Consider the following 14,031-nt stretch of genomic DNA (forward strand, 5'->3'; position numbering starts at 1 on the left):
TCCACTGACTTTAAGGAAAATGAAACAATGCACCTCTCTTCTTCCAAAAAAGTGTGTTCACATTGCTGTGAAAGGCTAAGCTTTAGGTTTTATGATCAGGAGCACGTTGTAAACTAGGAAAAAATGACATCCCCAGTGGAACTGCAGCTGTTGCCTTTTGGGATCTTCTGTTGTTTCCTAGCACATATGCCAGTTGTTGTCTAATGTCAGATAGTCAGTAATTCATGGACATTCACATCTGTGCCAACTACAGAAGAGACAGACTCTTCAGTTGTTGGTGTAGGCAAAGAAGCTGAGCATATAAGCGCTGGCAAATATCCAACACTTCCTTAAAATGCAGCTTTTAACACAACAGTTGCTCCATACGTATTACAAAAAATAGCAATAGTTTTACGTCTTACATGTACCTTCATATGGTGCAGTACACACCACAAAACACACATCCTCCCTCAGAATCCTGAGTTTAAAGTCTTTTTCTACAGCTTTATAAGTGGTAACAAGACTGTAATGGGATCCATAAGTCGATTTAAGCATCGGATTCTGATCAATTATTGTTGAAATATATCTGACAGCATGCTCGAACAATTGTTCTGTTAGAACGTAAGGACGTAAGTGTCACGCATTCGACACGGGCTCACGAACGCCGTCACATTCCCATGCGCAGCCACTCAAACACGCTCACTCCGCAACTAATCTTCCTATCGCCTGTCACTCCCGTCACTACTTTAACACTCCTCTTTTGCCTGACCATTCGTCACTATTTCGGATTTTCCTTGGCGCGTGTACCCTCCTCCTATAGCTTGTTCTATTCCTTGCTTCCTGACTCTCGCTCGATTCTGACCACGTTTCTGCCTTTGCGTTTTTTTGAAACCCACCACATCTGTTTTAGATCCCATTCCCACCCATTATTTGAGTCCTGCTTCTCTTCTCTCTGTCCCATTGTCCTCAATATTATAAATGAATCCATGAGCACTGGCTTTGTACCAATGGTCCTCAAAACTGCTGCCATTACCCCTGTGCCAAAAAAACCTAACATGGCTCTCGACAATCTTAACAATTTCCGCCCCATCTCCAACTTACCCTTTCTTGCTAAACTTCTAGAATGTGCTGTCACACTTCAGTTACATAACCACCTCATGACAAACAACCTTTTTGAACCCCTCCAATCTGGCTTCCGTCAACTTCACAGCACAGAAACTGCCCTGGTCAAAGTCACCAGTGATCTTCTAACAGCTTCTGATTCTGGTTCTCTTTCCATACTCATCCTTCTTGATCTCAGTGATGCTTTTGACACTGTTGACCATGACATCTTACTTTCTCATCTTGAGACTGTCTCTGGAGTTTCTGACACTGCTCTCAAATGGTTAGATCTTACCTCACTGATCGCTGTCACTTTGTCTCTCTCAATGGGTACAGGTCTGAAACTGGTCTTGTTAAGTCTGGTGTTCCTCAGGGCTCAATACTGGGCCCCTTGCTCTTCAGTATTTACATGTTTCCACTAGGTCAGCTTTTAAGATCACATGGCCTCAGCTTTCATTTCTATGCTGACGATACTCAAATATACATCCATACCAAACCTGACACTGATGTGGCTGTCTCTATTCTATCTAATTGCATCTCTGACATCAAAATTTGGATAACTCAAAACTTCCTTCATCTTAACTGCGACAAGACTGAAGTCATGCTTATTGGCACCCCCATCACCTTCGTAAAGCCAGTCCTGTAACCCTGTCTGTAGATGGTTCTGTACTTGAGGTTCAATCTAAATTGAAAAACATTCGACCCACATGTGCAGCATACTGTCAAAACATATTTTTTTCACCTCAGAAATATGCTATGCTATCACTAACTGTGGCTGAAAAGCTGATCAACACATTTGTGTTCTCCCGAATTGACTACTAGTGATGTACCAGATGTAGCTTTTCACCATAAGATGGCAATGCTGAGGCCAGAAGTGAGCATAAATTAGGCCTGTTATAAACAGAAGGAAGAGCAGAAAGGCACCAGCATTCTGGTGAAGCAGGTCTGAAGTACTGTATGTAATGTATCATAAAGCACCATAGCTGTGGTAGGTAGGCAGGTATTCTCTTATGTCAGGTGTCTTATCATTTAAGATGCACTAAAGCTCAATTGTTCCCATGAAAAACCTTGTTTGAAGTATAAGAGTATATACTGTAGTTGATGCAATCTTGACTTACAGAATCTATGCTCCATTTTAAAACCAGGCTTGATTACTGTGAATATTAAGTAATGCTTCCTAGTAATTGCTATTAACATGCAAAATACGTGCCCTCTAACAGTTTGGACACTTGAAACTGTGATTTTGTAGTTAAATAAAATGTAGCAAATAAAAAAAAGAATGCATTTCTAAGAAAAAAGGACATGATCATGATGTGAAACCATAAACATGAATTAATGACATAGTATGTGTTAAGGAAGTAAACTGTGCATGATACAGGCAAAATGCAATGAGTAAAGTTGCAGTTTACCAGTAGTTGTAGTATTCTGCAGTTCTAGAAAAGTCTGAAGGCATAAAACGTGTGGGAATGTTGTATTCCTACAGTCCCTAACCAAACAACATGTAGTGCTTTAGATCAATCCAATAAACTTTTTCTTTCTGTTATTTTAATCTCTCATTTTTAAATGAAACAAAAAATACAAAAACAGCATATGGAATAGATTGATGAACATTATCAACTTAATATTAGGGACAATTTAAGAGTGTTAAATGAAAAACACATTAAGAAACATTTCTGTTTTCCATGAAGTGTCTTGAAATCTGAGTACTAGAGTACTATATATCCTGACAAATACCACATGCTTGACAAGTAGAACTCCTTTCACCCAAAACCTTCTTTGTAAGAGCTGCTTTCTGTTTTCAATCCTGAAATTAGCTGCACTTAATTTCCATTTGTACCAGTGTTCATTTTGGAGAAAAAAAGGAAAGGGACTTTCGAACATATATTCCTGAAGCCTTCTTTGCTCCAGCCAAGTGATGTGCAATTTTTTTTAAACTGGTTTGTTTGAGTCCAGCGTTTAGATCCTGGTGCAAGAGTGTTTTTCACTGTGTGCACTTTTTCCGGTGCTCTTTTCCCTGGAAAAAGAAGAATGCATGTCAATTTCCTGTCGAAATGGGACGAGTCAGGACAGGACACAGTACACCATCACTCATGATGTGCAGAAGAGTAGCTCTAAGACTGTGAAGACAATCAAAGAAGTTGCTGTTGGACACAAGATAAAGAAAACAACTAGGCAGTGGAATAAAAACAATAATGATAATATTAGTATAGTTAATGATAAAGGTAATGGTGGTAGTGATTGTGGCAGTAATGTTGGAGATGTATTTACAGTAGTGCAGGTGGGCAGCTGCATCAGCATGCGTAGGCTGCAAAGGAACAAGTAACAGGTTTATTCCCTGCTGAAAAGGGAAGAGAGAAAACACAACGTTTCGGCTGTGGAGCCTTCTTCAGGTGCTCACAGCACAGCCGAAACGTTGTGTTTTCTTTCTTCTCTTTTCAGAATGTATTTGTAGTACTGTGTTTTTTGTAGGGATTAATGTTTGAGTTCTCTTTTCACTGTGCTGTACTATTGGATGGTTGTGTTTATGTGATGAATGTTGCTTGAGTAGGGTGAGGAGGGATTAGAACAAACCAGGTGAGACAGAAAAGGGAAAATGGGAGAGACACATGAAGTATCCGATTTGTGCCAAATGTTCTAGTTGCACAACTACAAAGAGGATTTAAGCGAAAACACATCCCAAGTGCCTTCATTTTTAAATCCTACACTAGTGCCAGCCGTGTTTTGGATTAAGAAAAAACACGTCTTTAGAGAGATCTTTTCATTTATTGCCTGCTACCTTGCTGGATGTGCAGTACTAATCTTAAAGGGACTGAGTTGGCAGTCTCCTTATATACAATACTGTATGTAGTCGCCATCTTCAGTGTTTTTGCAGAATATAGATGCAAGTGCCTTACTCCTGCTGTAGAACATGCAAAAACTGTTACTATTGGTGGTGGTGGAGGGGAGTCCCCATTACCTGTAAAGCGCTTTGAGTGGAGTGTCCAGAAAAAGCGCTATATAAGTGTAAGCAATTATTATAATTATTAATTAATTAATTAATTAATTAATTATTACTGAAGAACACATGTCACCTTTTTGATTGGTTAGGGGGAGCTATAGGGAGTTCATCAGTTCCGACGCGGACGTAGAATAGGAACTGGTAGTGAGGCACCACTTGCTCAAGTTTTGCTACAACTGAATGGGTGAGGGCGGTTTCCACACGGAACCCCCCTCCCAGAAAGTAAAAAAAAAAATCAGCTACGGTCCTGAAGACAAACAGGAGCCTGTCGAGCTGGAGAAGCTGCAGCTGGAAGGCTGGGGGGTGGTGGGAAGAGTCGAGAGTTGACACCGCACCTGTTGGACGCCGGCGGAAGAGAGGGGGGGAAAAGGGAGAGGGACCTCGTTGCTGTGGCTGCCTGGGCTGTGACTGGGGCTGTGGGCACCAGCGAGAGTGAGGGCTGTGACTGGAGAGGCCCTAACCTGTTACAGCTGACGACACACTCTCCACCCAGGGGGGTGCCGATAGGGGATGGTGAAGAGGAGCTTTGGCACAGGAGAGATGACCAGAAACAAGGAATGAGCGGGGACTGATTTAACAGTATAGCCCAGTTATCGCTAACATCATTTTTATTTATTTTGGCTAATGCTTTGATCCAGTGCAGCTTATTTTTGTCCCCATTTATGAAAGTACAGATTTTACGGAAGATATACAAGACATTGCTAATGTATTTCTATTTACAGCTTTCCGTTTATCCAGTCCAGGACCCTGACTACTACGCTGCACTGCTGACAACTAGTCCTTATAGAAAGTCATATGGAGTTTACCAAATATGAAGAAATCTTGAAAAAAAGACAAGAGCTGGATCAAACCTTATCTTCATTACTTTAATGCCAAACATATGTCCGAACCAGCTTCAGTTTTCCTCAAGACGATACTGAATTCTTATCCATCTCATAATGTATTGTGGATGCTTCCCCCAGACAAACACATTCTGTCCTGGGACTGTGCATAATGTGGAAAAATGAATCCAATTATTGGAACTTCACCTGTTCGAGCCTTCCTCCACATCCTTTATTGTGTCAGGCAGAGGTGTGTGCGCGGTCTCCGGTAATATTAGCGAGAGCGCCGCGCCAACGAGCGGACACACCCCGAATATGACCATGGGGGCCTCCTTATTGTGAGCTCTGAGCAGGTAGATCAGTGGGGCGATGACTCCTCCTACACGAGCGCACATCGACGACATCCCGATGCCGTTCTGTCTACAACCAGAAGAAAGACATTCCAGCAGTGTTTCAAGGGTGTTACTTTTTGCATTATTGATTCAAAAAGCGTGATACAATTATTTACCTGGGATTTTTGCCAAACACCTTTATTTTAGAATAAGGAATAAAATATTGTCTTATAAAACATCAGCAAGGCTCTTTCTTTCTCTTTATGAAGACTTCACCCTTTAACATTGCACAAATGCACACTATTTGTGTACTTTTCCCAAATTTTCGTATTTTATATCAATCTTCCTTTTATTCTGTGCTGTACCATGCCGAATGCTTTTCTCTCATTGCTTTTCAACACTTTGTTCTACTTGTACAGCGCCAGGAAACAGATCTGGCATATTTGAGACTAAAAACATAATCAGATCAGCATGAAAGTTTCAATAAAAGATAGTCCAATTAAACATACAACACAAAAACATAAGACATGATTGGACTAATTAACAATATGATCCATCAGTAAATATCCTTGTGTAAATAAGTATGCAAACTTTTATGTGAAATACTCTTTTTCTCAGGTTTTCTGACAATCCTTTTTGATTGCAACATTGTCTTTCCACTAATCTGGATGGTGTCGACCAAAGCCACAAACTTTCTGTTCCTTATATAGAATAGGGCCGTCCAGACCCAGTCCTTGTTTACACTAATATGTAGGCACCAAACTAATTATCCACTTAATTGTGCAGAGAAAAACTAGGGGTTTACTTAATATTAGGAATATTTTGACTATTATTGTTTTTTATATTTATTATTTTGTACATCGTTGTCAGAAACATTGAGGTAGTACACATAGACCCATGTTACTTTTTAAGAGAAGGCTGGTTTAAATTAAACAAGGGTATTGTGGTCAGAAACTGCAGACTTTTTCTTGGTGCTGGAAGTTGGTATACCACAGTAAATGTGTGTAAGGGGACGCATGGAGCTCTCTACTCTTTCAGGACTTCAGCTTTCTGATCTTAATCTTCCTCTGCCCCCAGTAATACCTCTGACTTAATACAGTATATTGACTCAGCCTTCATGGTCCTTCTCTGACTCTCAAGCAAAGAGGCCTGTGACCCGAGATTTGTAACACTAATACATTAATAATTTGTAACATTTGTGGACTAACTGCATGTCTGTGTCTGTTTCCGCTGCGATTTTAAAAACTGGAATGGAGTGGGTATGATGGCTGATTAAAATGCTTCATGTTCAGCTTTGACACCGAAATATTGTAATCCAGACTATCTGCTAATAAGCAAAAGCAACTAAGACGTGGAATCAGTTTAAATTCAAGGATACTAAAAACCTTACAGGTTGGGACAGCTTGCTCTGTATTCCCTTCATTTACTGTACATACAGTACATGTACTGCATGTGCAGGTCTTCTTACTTTTCTTCTGTTGTTGCATAATTCTCACAACTACTACAATTCTGCCCTTATACACAAATAGGATATGAGCAGGTTATGTGTGAGCGGATTCATTGTAAAGCACTGTATTCCCAGAACACAGTGCCCTGTGCACAGCTATATTTTATTACACATGCTTCCATCCACACTAACATCTTGCCTTACTGTCAGTTTTTACAGACATTGCCCCGGACTTTGATAATCATTCTGAATTTTGTCCTGGCAGACACACTGGCCAGTAAATAGCTGTAAGCTGTTTTGTGCTGAATGTGCAGCTGTATCGTTTTTATCACCCATCTGTAGCTCAATGAAGTACAAAATTGCTTTGCCATCACTTGCCTTTCATTTTACAAGTTAGCAAACCATGCATAAAAATTGTGGGCTGAAATTCCTTGTTCTTTGTTATTTAAAAAAAATCTCAACAAACACTTTTTTTTTTGTCATTTAACCAGAGGTAAGGGCTAGCTCTTGGAAAGGAAAGAATGCGTATGTTCTTTCGGTTTCCACATTGCGATGATGTATTGGTGAAATGGTCAGCTTTATGTGTCCCGAAAGTTTAAGTATGAAACACTGGGTGCTGTGGTTGATAGATCTGACAAAGTGGGTTAAAGCAAACAAGACCTCCAGCGCGATGTGATTACCTGATGACTGTGGGAAAGATTTCAGCCGAATAAATGTAAACAATGGATAAAGACGCAGTGATTCCAAACTTTCCTGCCATAGCCAAGGCCGTCCTGATGGTTGTCTGACCTGTAACAAACCAGCAAATCGCCTCTTTGAGCAAGTGAACACAGCTGAAAGGCGACGTTACGACGCTGCACGTCTAAGGACAAAATCGATTTCTGCACAAGAAACAACAAAAAAACAAATTCGAAGTAGCAACATTCTCAACAAAAACAATAAAAAACAAAACACGTTTTGTTCATTTACGTTGTTTTTTCTAAGAGCTACTGTAAGTCATAGTATTTTTTCCATTGCACAGCACCACCCAGTGATACAAAAACCTTCTGTATGCAGCGCTCGTTTTTGATTGATTCTGTACGTGCTCTGTAGGTCTGTCGTAATTGCTTTATGTTTATGAGTGTCAGAGTGACACAGGTCTTACCTTCAGGGACAGCGATGGTCAGCAGGCATGCCATCCCTCCCACAGTTAGGAAGGAGAACTGGGATATCTTTCGTGAGCGATTGAGGGTAAAAAGAGTTATTGTGCGAGCCGGCATTTCCACAAGACCAAAGATGAACTGGGTGAGGTAGATATTTATTCCAAAGTCAGAAATATTCAAGGACAGGCCATAATAAACCAGAATATTGACGAACCTAAAACAAACACAAAACAAAGACGCTAAAACAAGCGCAAAATTCACACCCCACACTGAAACAGAGAAGTGTTTTTAGATTATATTTTATTGTACTAAAGATAAATGTGTTGTGTTGGTGTATTTGCAAAGCTATTATACATGAAATTCTCTGATTTTTCACAATAATACTGTTTTCATGTTGAACTTTGTCCTGGTCCTAAATGTTTTCTGGAACTCACAATTAATGCCTCTTCTTCTATTGCACTGATTACTTCGAAGAATGTCAAAAACAGCTGTGCAGATTCCCAAAAGCAGACTTACCATAGGTAGAACAGTATTAATGACTGTATCCTCATCTTTGGTGTACGAAACAGATCAATGACTGTATACCGTTTCTTCTCCTCCTTACTGTTAATGGGGCCATTGGATTCCTGCAGAAAATAAGTGTGTGTTTTACTGCACTACAGAAGCAGTTATCGTCCATCAAAAATTCACCTTTAATTCTTCTGAATAGCAACTTCCTTCGAAATAAGTATGATGTGTAAGTCTATGTTGATTTTTCTCCAGAGAACAAAATAATATACATGTGTATTCTTTTCCCATAGCCGAAGAGCATATTGTAGCACCCTCGGGTTCACGTGGGTAAGCTCCCTCACCGCTGCCGCCTCAGGTCGGCCCCCCCACCTCTGGGGACTCGAACCCGGGCCTCCGGCGTCACTTAACAGGGACCCAACCAGTTGAGCTAAAGGGAAATCTCCCCTCAGCCCGGCGGCTGCGGTCCCTGCTATTCACAGGGAAGGGCGGTGACGTCACCGCGCTGGTAAGCCGGCTCGCACAACCTGTAATGTCGGCCATATGCGTTACAATATTTATAAAAACGAGATGAGGGCTTTTGTGCCCTAAACAAAGGTTTAATTACCTAAGACTGAAATTAACATTCTGAGAGTTTTTTTTTTTACCAGTATGATCAAATCTAATACACCTGAAGTACTGTAAATGACATGCTTCTAAGCACTGTGTCGTCTTCTGCAACAACAGAGCTCTTGCTACAATGCCCAGACTATAAAAATCAGAACTGAAAAGGAGAAGTCATTGGGCTGTGGTTCAATTTGCCTAACCTGGAGAAGCTCTATGTCCACTGGAACTGTTGTCCCATTGTCTGCTGCTGCCTTGCGAATGAGAAGAATCGCTTCGTCTTTCCGCTGGTTTGCCAAAAGCCATCGAGCAGATTTTGGCAACACCCTACGAGCAGAGGCACTGATTCAGATCCCAAAATCCACAAAATGCTGCTGACACCAAAATAATAGAACGACATGGTGGAAGACACTTCCGACATCCAAAGCTTTGCAACCCTACAGTTTGACCCATTTTATGATGGCAGATCAGCTGTTCAGAATGAGCACCCATCAAAACTCACCTTCCCAAACAGTCAAGGATCAGAAGGAAACCGTTTAGCTAAACCTTTTTAAATAGCCTGCTTCAGATGGGATTAATCATTTCAATTTTGATAGCTGAGACTTTGAAAGCCTGCTGTACTTCAAGCATGGCCTGTTTTTCTTGTTCGGCCCCACGCCTGTTTTTAGACTGATGCTACGTTTGTATTTAAGCTTAGAAGTCTACATGAAGCCAGGGTTTCTTTGTCACCACTTACCAGATGTAAAAGATAAGTAAGAATCCAGGAGCTGAAATTGCTAGTTGTAATTTCCGCCAGTCTCTGAAAAGATATGCAACTCCTGCTAGAAGTATATATCCAATGCCAAAGAAATAGTCAGTAATGACTCCAGCAAGCATGCGATCCTTTGTGCCTGTCCATTCAGTACCTGAAAGGTCACAAAGAAAGTAAGTTGAGCACTCAGGATGCAAAGAGTGTTGTTGAACACAAATAATCTTTTCATCTGTTCTATTCTGTGGATGTCTAAGCAGGCGATTTCAGAGCTTTTCTTCACATGGAGCAAAGAGAACATATTTACTTAGTCCACGATTTTTATGGTAAATATGGGCAAGTATTGTGAGAAAACAGGACTTTAATATTTATTGACTGAAGCCTTTTTATGTATTCTTATGTTCTCTAATTCATTCTACCTTGATTTCCATAATAGGAAACTATAACACTGCGAAATTTTCATATTGGTGACTAATATGCAGAAATTGTAATGTTAGAAAATAATTCCAGTAGACCTAACCAAATTTTCAAGTCCTCAGAGTTTTCAACCTGATTTCTGGTGGGGTTTTTTTCTTCTCTGCATGGATAACAATTTTCCATGTTTTGTAGAGTTTACCAAAAAGTGTTAACGTGCCCTGTTTGCTCCAGCAGGAAAAAAAAGAATATCTGTAATACTTAAATAAAACACACAAAAAACACCTTACATTGGGTCTTTCTTATTTAAGAAATAAATTTGCTTCTTTGTTTTTATTTGACTGACCTAAAACAAAGGCATTCATGATGACAGCAGAGATTGTTGTCCCAATCACAAAACGCAGGAACACATAGACATAGTAGTTGGGAGAGAAGGCTGCACCGACTCCAAAGACAGTCTGGACGGCTAAGCCAAGCAGAATGATACATCGTCGGCCATACCTGCACAAACAGAAATCATTTTATCACACTCCAGCTACCATGAATCACGTACAGAAAAGGAAGATGGCTGGCTCATAATCTAAATAATTAGTTGAGCCAAGTGTGGAAAGCCGAATTTATTATGACTAAAATTCCTGAGTGTTGCTATTCCTATTGCAATTCGAAGTGTTAAAATCAGAACCGCGGGTAGACCCCAGAGTGTTCGTTTTATAAACTCCTCGAGTTAGAGAGTTGAAAATGATTCCTTTGCACCTGAAGACCCCCTGGACAATCTCTGAGGACCCCTTGCTGAAAAGCCCTAAGCTGTAATGAGATATTTTCAGATTTTCTGCATGCTGTAGCCAGTGGATGATGATAATGCATCACCTTTGTGTGAATGTGTGGTCAGAACATGAGCACATTTTTGCTGGCTTATTATATTGATGATGATTACTGTCAATTATGTCATTAACCAGCACCTATTTTGAACTTTTTGATCTAAGAGCCCAATATACAGATGAAACCTAACTGGCACTTTACCAGCAGTGATCAGTCTCATAGTCAGACATGATGTAGACTGATTACTCACACAATACCACAAACTACAGACTGGTTGATTGAAAATGCCTGTACCCACATGTTTTTCTGCATTAAGACTGAAAATATGAAAGGAATACAATGATTGTCACAGTGTCATGTTCTGCACATATACAGTCCATTCATGTATCACATACAGTACTGTACAGGAGCTTCATTGCTTGCAATTGCTGTGCATCCAGCTTTCTGGTTGTGAATATCACACTCAAAATGCTCTCTGTATTTCACAGGAGGTGGAGACACTTGTGGATCCCCAGAAATTGAACCTATGACCATCTCTACTTGAAGGTGTATTAAATGTAAGTTCAAAAGTGCAGCACTGACATTGTCCTGGTAATATTCTCATGTACACATTTAAAAGGATAGAAACAATTATGCACACGAAAACTGCCATTGACTGCATATTATGAGAAAGTGTTGTCATTGTGACTTCATTGCAGACTATGGGCGATTGGATGCAGACCAGAAACCAAAATTGGAGCACTGATTTAATTACCTGAGAATAATGATTCTATTGGAAGAAACTACAGGAAGAATGTTGATTGCAGCCTTCACAAGTAACACTGAGAAACATGCCTGGCACTGCTTTTATAAAAGTGGAAAGACAGGTATTTTCGTTGAATCAGGCTCTGGAACATTTCACAACACACCTGAAAATAAAATCTTAATTTTGATTTCTAACTTCGAGGAATACAGTATCAATACCTTTCTTTGTGTTATTTACGTTAAGTCATGTATCAATATGTAATAGTGAACTTGATTTTGTACTGTACAGTATGTACTTCTTAAGCTTTTCTTTGTTATGTTGTAGCATAACCTTTAACTGAAATGAATTCCTGTGTCTTTCACGTTATTTCACATGTGTTGTCACAGGTATTGCAGTAAAAAAAGTTTTTCAAGAAGCAGTTTTCAACAACGGCTTACTTACTTATCTGCTAAAGCCCCATAGACCACTGCTCCAACCAGAAGGCCAAACATGTAAATGGAAGAGCCAATGTTGTTCAGCTTGGCATTATCACAGACAAGATCCCACTGAGCAAAGAGAAGAAACAAATAAACTGCAGATGCAAATAGCCAATCTGTTGCTCATTTATCTCTAGAAGCACAAATCTCTTTTTGCTTTTCTTTGGTTAACAACGTTGTTTGACCTGAAGTTGTCTTTTCTTTGCATTATATAATTTAATTTTGGCATTCCCACTCCCAAAACATGTTTCTGGGTCTTTTGCTTGTGTCACAACCTCCCTGTTTCCGTTGTTTTGCCATAGCTAACCTGATCTTCTGTTCTCAGGCCAGGTTGCCCTGGGCTGACAGTCAATAATTAGAGGGTGTCCTTGATAAGCCCTGAAAGACGTGAACACACAATGAAAGTCTCACTTTGAAAAGACAATGGTCCTACCTCAGTCACAATGGTGCTTTGAAAGGTCTCCTTGCTGTACTCCCAGCCTTCAGTGCAGGAGGTGGCAGTGGAATTGTCTGTTGGAGGCCATGAGTGATTGTGGTTGTTAGGAGCAGACTGGGGGCTGTAAGCTGAGCAGGACAGGTCAGATCCCTCCGAGCTGGCTGTCAGACTGAAGTTCAGGATCTCGCTGGTTCCAGGGCTGGAGGAGAGCCCAACGGAGGGGGCCCGGCACCGGTGAGGGGGGATGGCTCCAGTGAAGATGGACACCAGCATGTGAAACCCCAGCAGGATCTGGGGAAGACAAATCCACACATACAGGATCTTCTGGAACTTGCCAAAACCCCCAATGTGATTAAGCACATCATCAAAATTCATTCTGAGGCTCTGAATCCAATTGTGTGTGTATGCAAGAAACGTTTTTCTTTTAAATTTAACGCAAAAAGTCAGTAAGGCTACTGAAAAAGCAGGCCACAGGTGAAAGAACTAAAAAACGTTATCTGTGGAAACACTTGATCAAACGTTAAAGACCAAGCAAGCCCTTTATTAGTTATGCAAGCTTCTTCTCTGCAAACAGGATGAAAAAAATTGCCTGCTGTGAGTGATATAAGCTCTCTTGGAGGAGTGAAAAAAGTCTTGAGGAGGGGCTATCAGCTCAGATCTGAATAAAAGGTGGAGTTTCATGTACATGTGACACAGCTGTGTTACAAAACATTCTTAAAAGAGGGTTTTAGGTGGTCAAGGCTTCTTACATGTGATTGTACATACTGTATGTCTTATAAAACAATCGACTGATGTATCAGGTTTTATCTATCAGGCAGAAATTTAAAGCAACAGTTCTGACACTAGCGGAGAAGTCTAGAGAAGTTTTGCACAGGCTTGGCTTCTCCACTTTTATGAGGAAAAAGCTTTGCAGATGGCTTCCCTCATGGGAGAATTACAAAGCAGAAATGAAACCGTGAGATAAAAAGGAGTTTACTGCTTTGATTTTAAATTTACCACTGCATGTGTCGTCTTTCTCTGCATACATAAACACAAGGCACATACTGTAATACATAATGTCTATCATTATTATTGGTTACATCAATTGTTCTGGTAATTCACTAATGGGCGACCTGTATTTAGTTTTTACCTGCAAAATTGTGTGAATATCTGACTTTGAGGAATTGTGCAAGGATTTAATAAACATGCTGGAGTGCGAGGAATAATTTTAATATAGCGTAAACATTTTTGTAGCAGCTCTTAATCCCTCTCATAATCTCAGTGTCCCATGTTGGGCGCCAGGTCCTCCATGTTGGAGGTTGGGCACAAGGCTAACAACCCTGTCCTGTAAGACACTAATGTTACGGAAACAACAACAGGATGTTGCTGCCCCTACATGCCCAGGAGACATAACGGACAAACATCCATCCATCTTAATCCCTCTATAGTACATACTTTATATGTTCTTTGAAAATATACTCAAC

At 40.3% G+C, this 14,031-nt stretch overlaps 1 protein-coding gene across 1 annotated transcript; it reads right to left on the bottom strand.

Moving 5' to 3' along the window:
* Positions 1-2,625: 2,625 nt before the first annotated feature.
* LOC102693133 (organic cation transporter protein) lies at positions 2,626-13,133 on the bottom strand. Its single transcript, XM_006626236.3, has 10 exons — positions 12,566-13,133; positions 12,098-12,201; positions 10,439-10,593; positions 9,667-9,835; positions 9,134-9,257; positions 8,337-8,446; positions 7,823-8,034; positions 7,359-7,467; positions 5,107-5,319; positions 2,626-3,094 (listed from the first exon to the last, which is right to left on the bottom strand). The coding sequence occupies exons 1-10, from the start codon at positions 12,941-12,943 to the stop codon at positions 3,037-3,039; spliced, it is 1,632 nt and encodes a 543-aa protein (XP_006626299.2). The 5' UTR covers positions 12,944-13,133; the 3' UTR covers positions 2,626-3,036.
* Positions 13,134-14,031: the final 898 nt, after the last annotated feature.

Source organism: Lepisosteus oculatus, chromosome 2, assembly GCF_040954835.1.
Source record: "Lepisosteus oculatus isolate fLepOcu1 chromosome 2, fLepOcu1.hap2, whole genome shotgun sequence".
Taxonomy (NCBI): domain Eukaryota; kingdom Metazoa; phylum Chordata; class Actinopteri; order Semionotiformes; family Lepisosteidae; genus Lepisosteus; species Lepisosteus oculatus.

What these genes read in the sequence shown, in the direction of transcription:
- LOC102693133 (XM_006626236.3), bottom strand. Translation starts at nt 12,943, where the DNA reads ATGAATTTTGATGATGTGCTTAATCACATTGGGGGTTTTGGCAAGTTC. An exon ending in CATGAATGCCTTTGTTTTAG is followed by an intron (nt 9,836 to 10,438) that starts GTCAGTCAAATA and finishes GTGACCTTTCAG; the next exon opens with GTACTGAATGGACAGGCACA. An exon ending in TTACTTATCTTTTACATCTG is followed by an intron (nt 9,258 to 9,666) that starts GTAAGTGGTGAC and finishes CTCTGCTCGTAG; the next exon opens with GGTGTTGCCAAAATCTGCTC.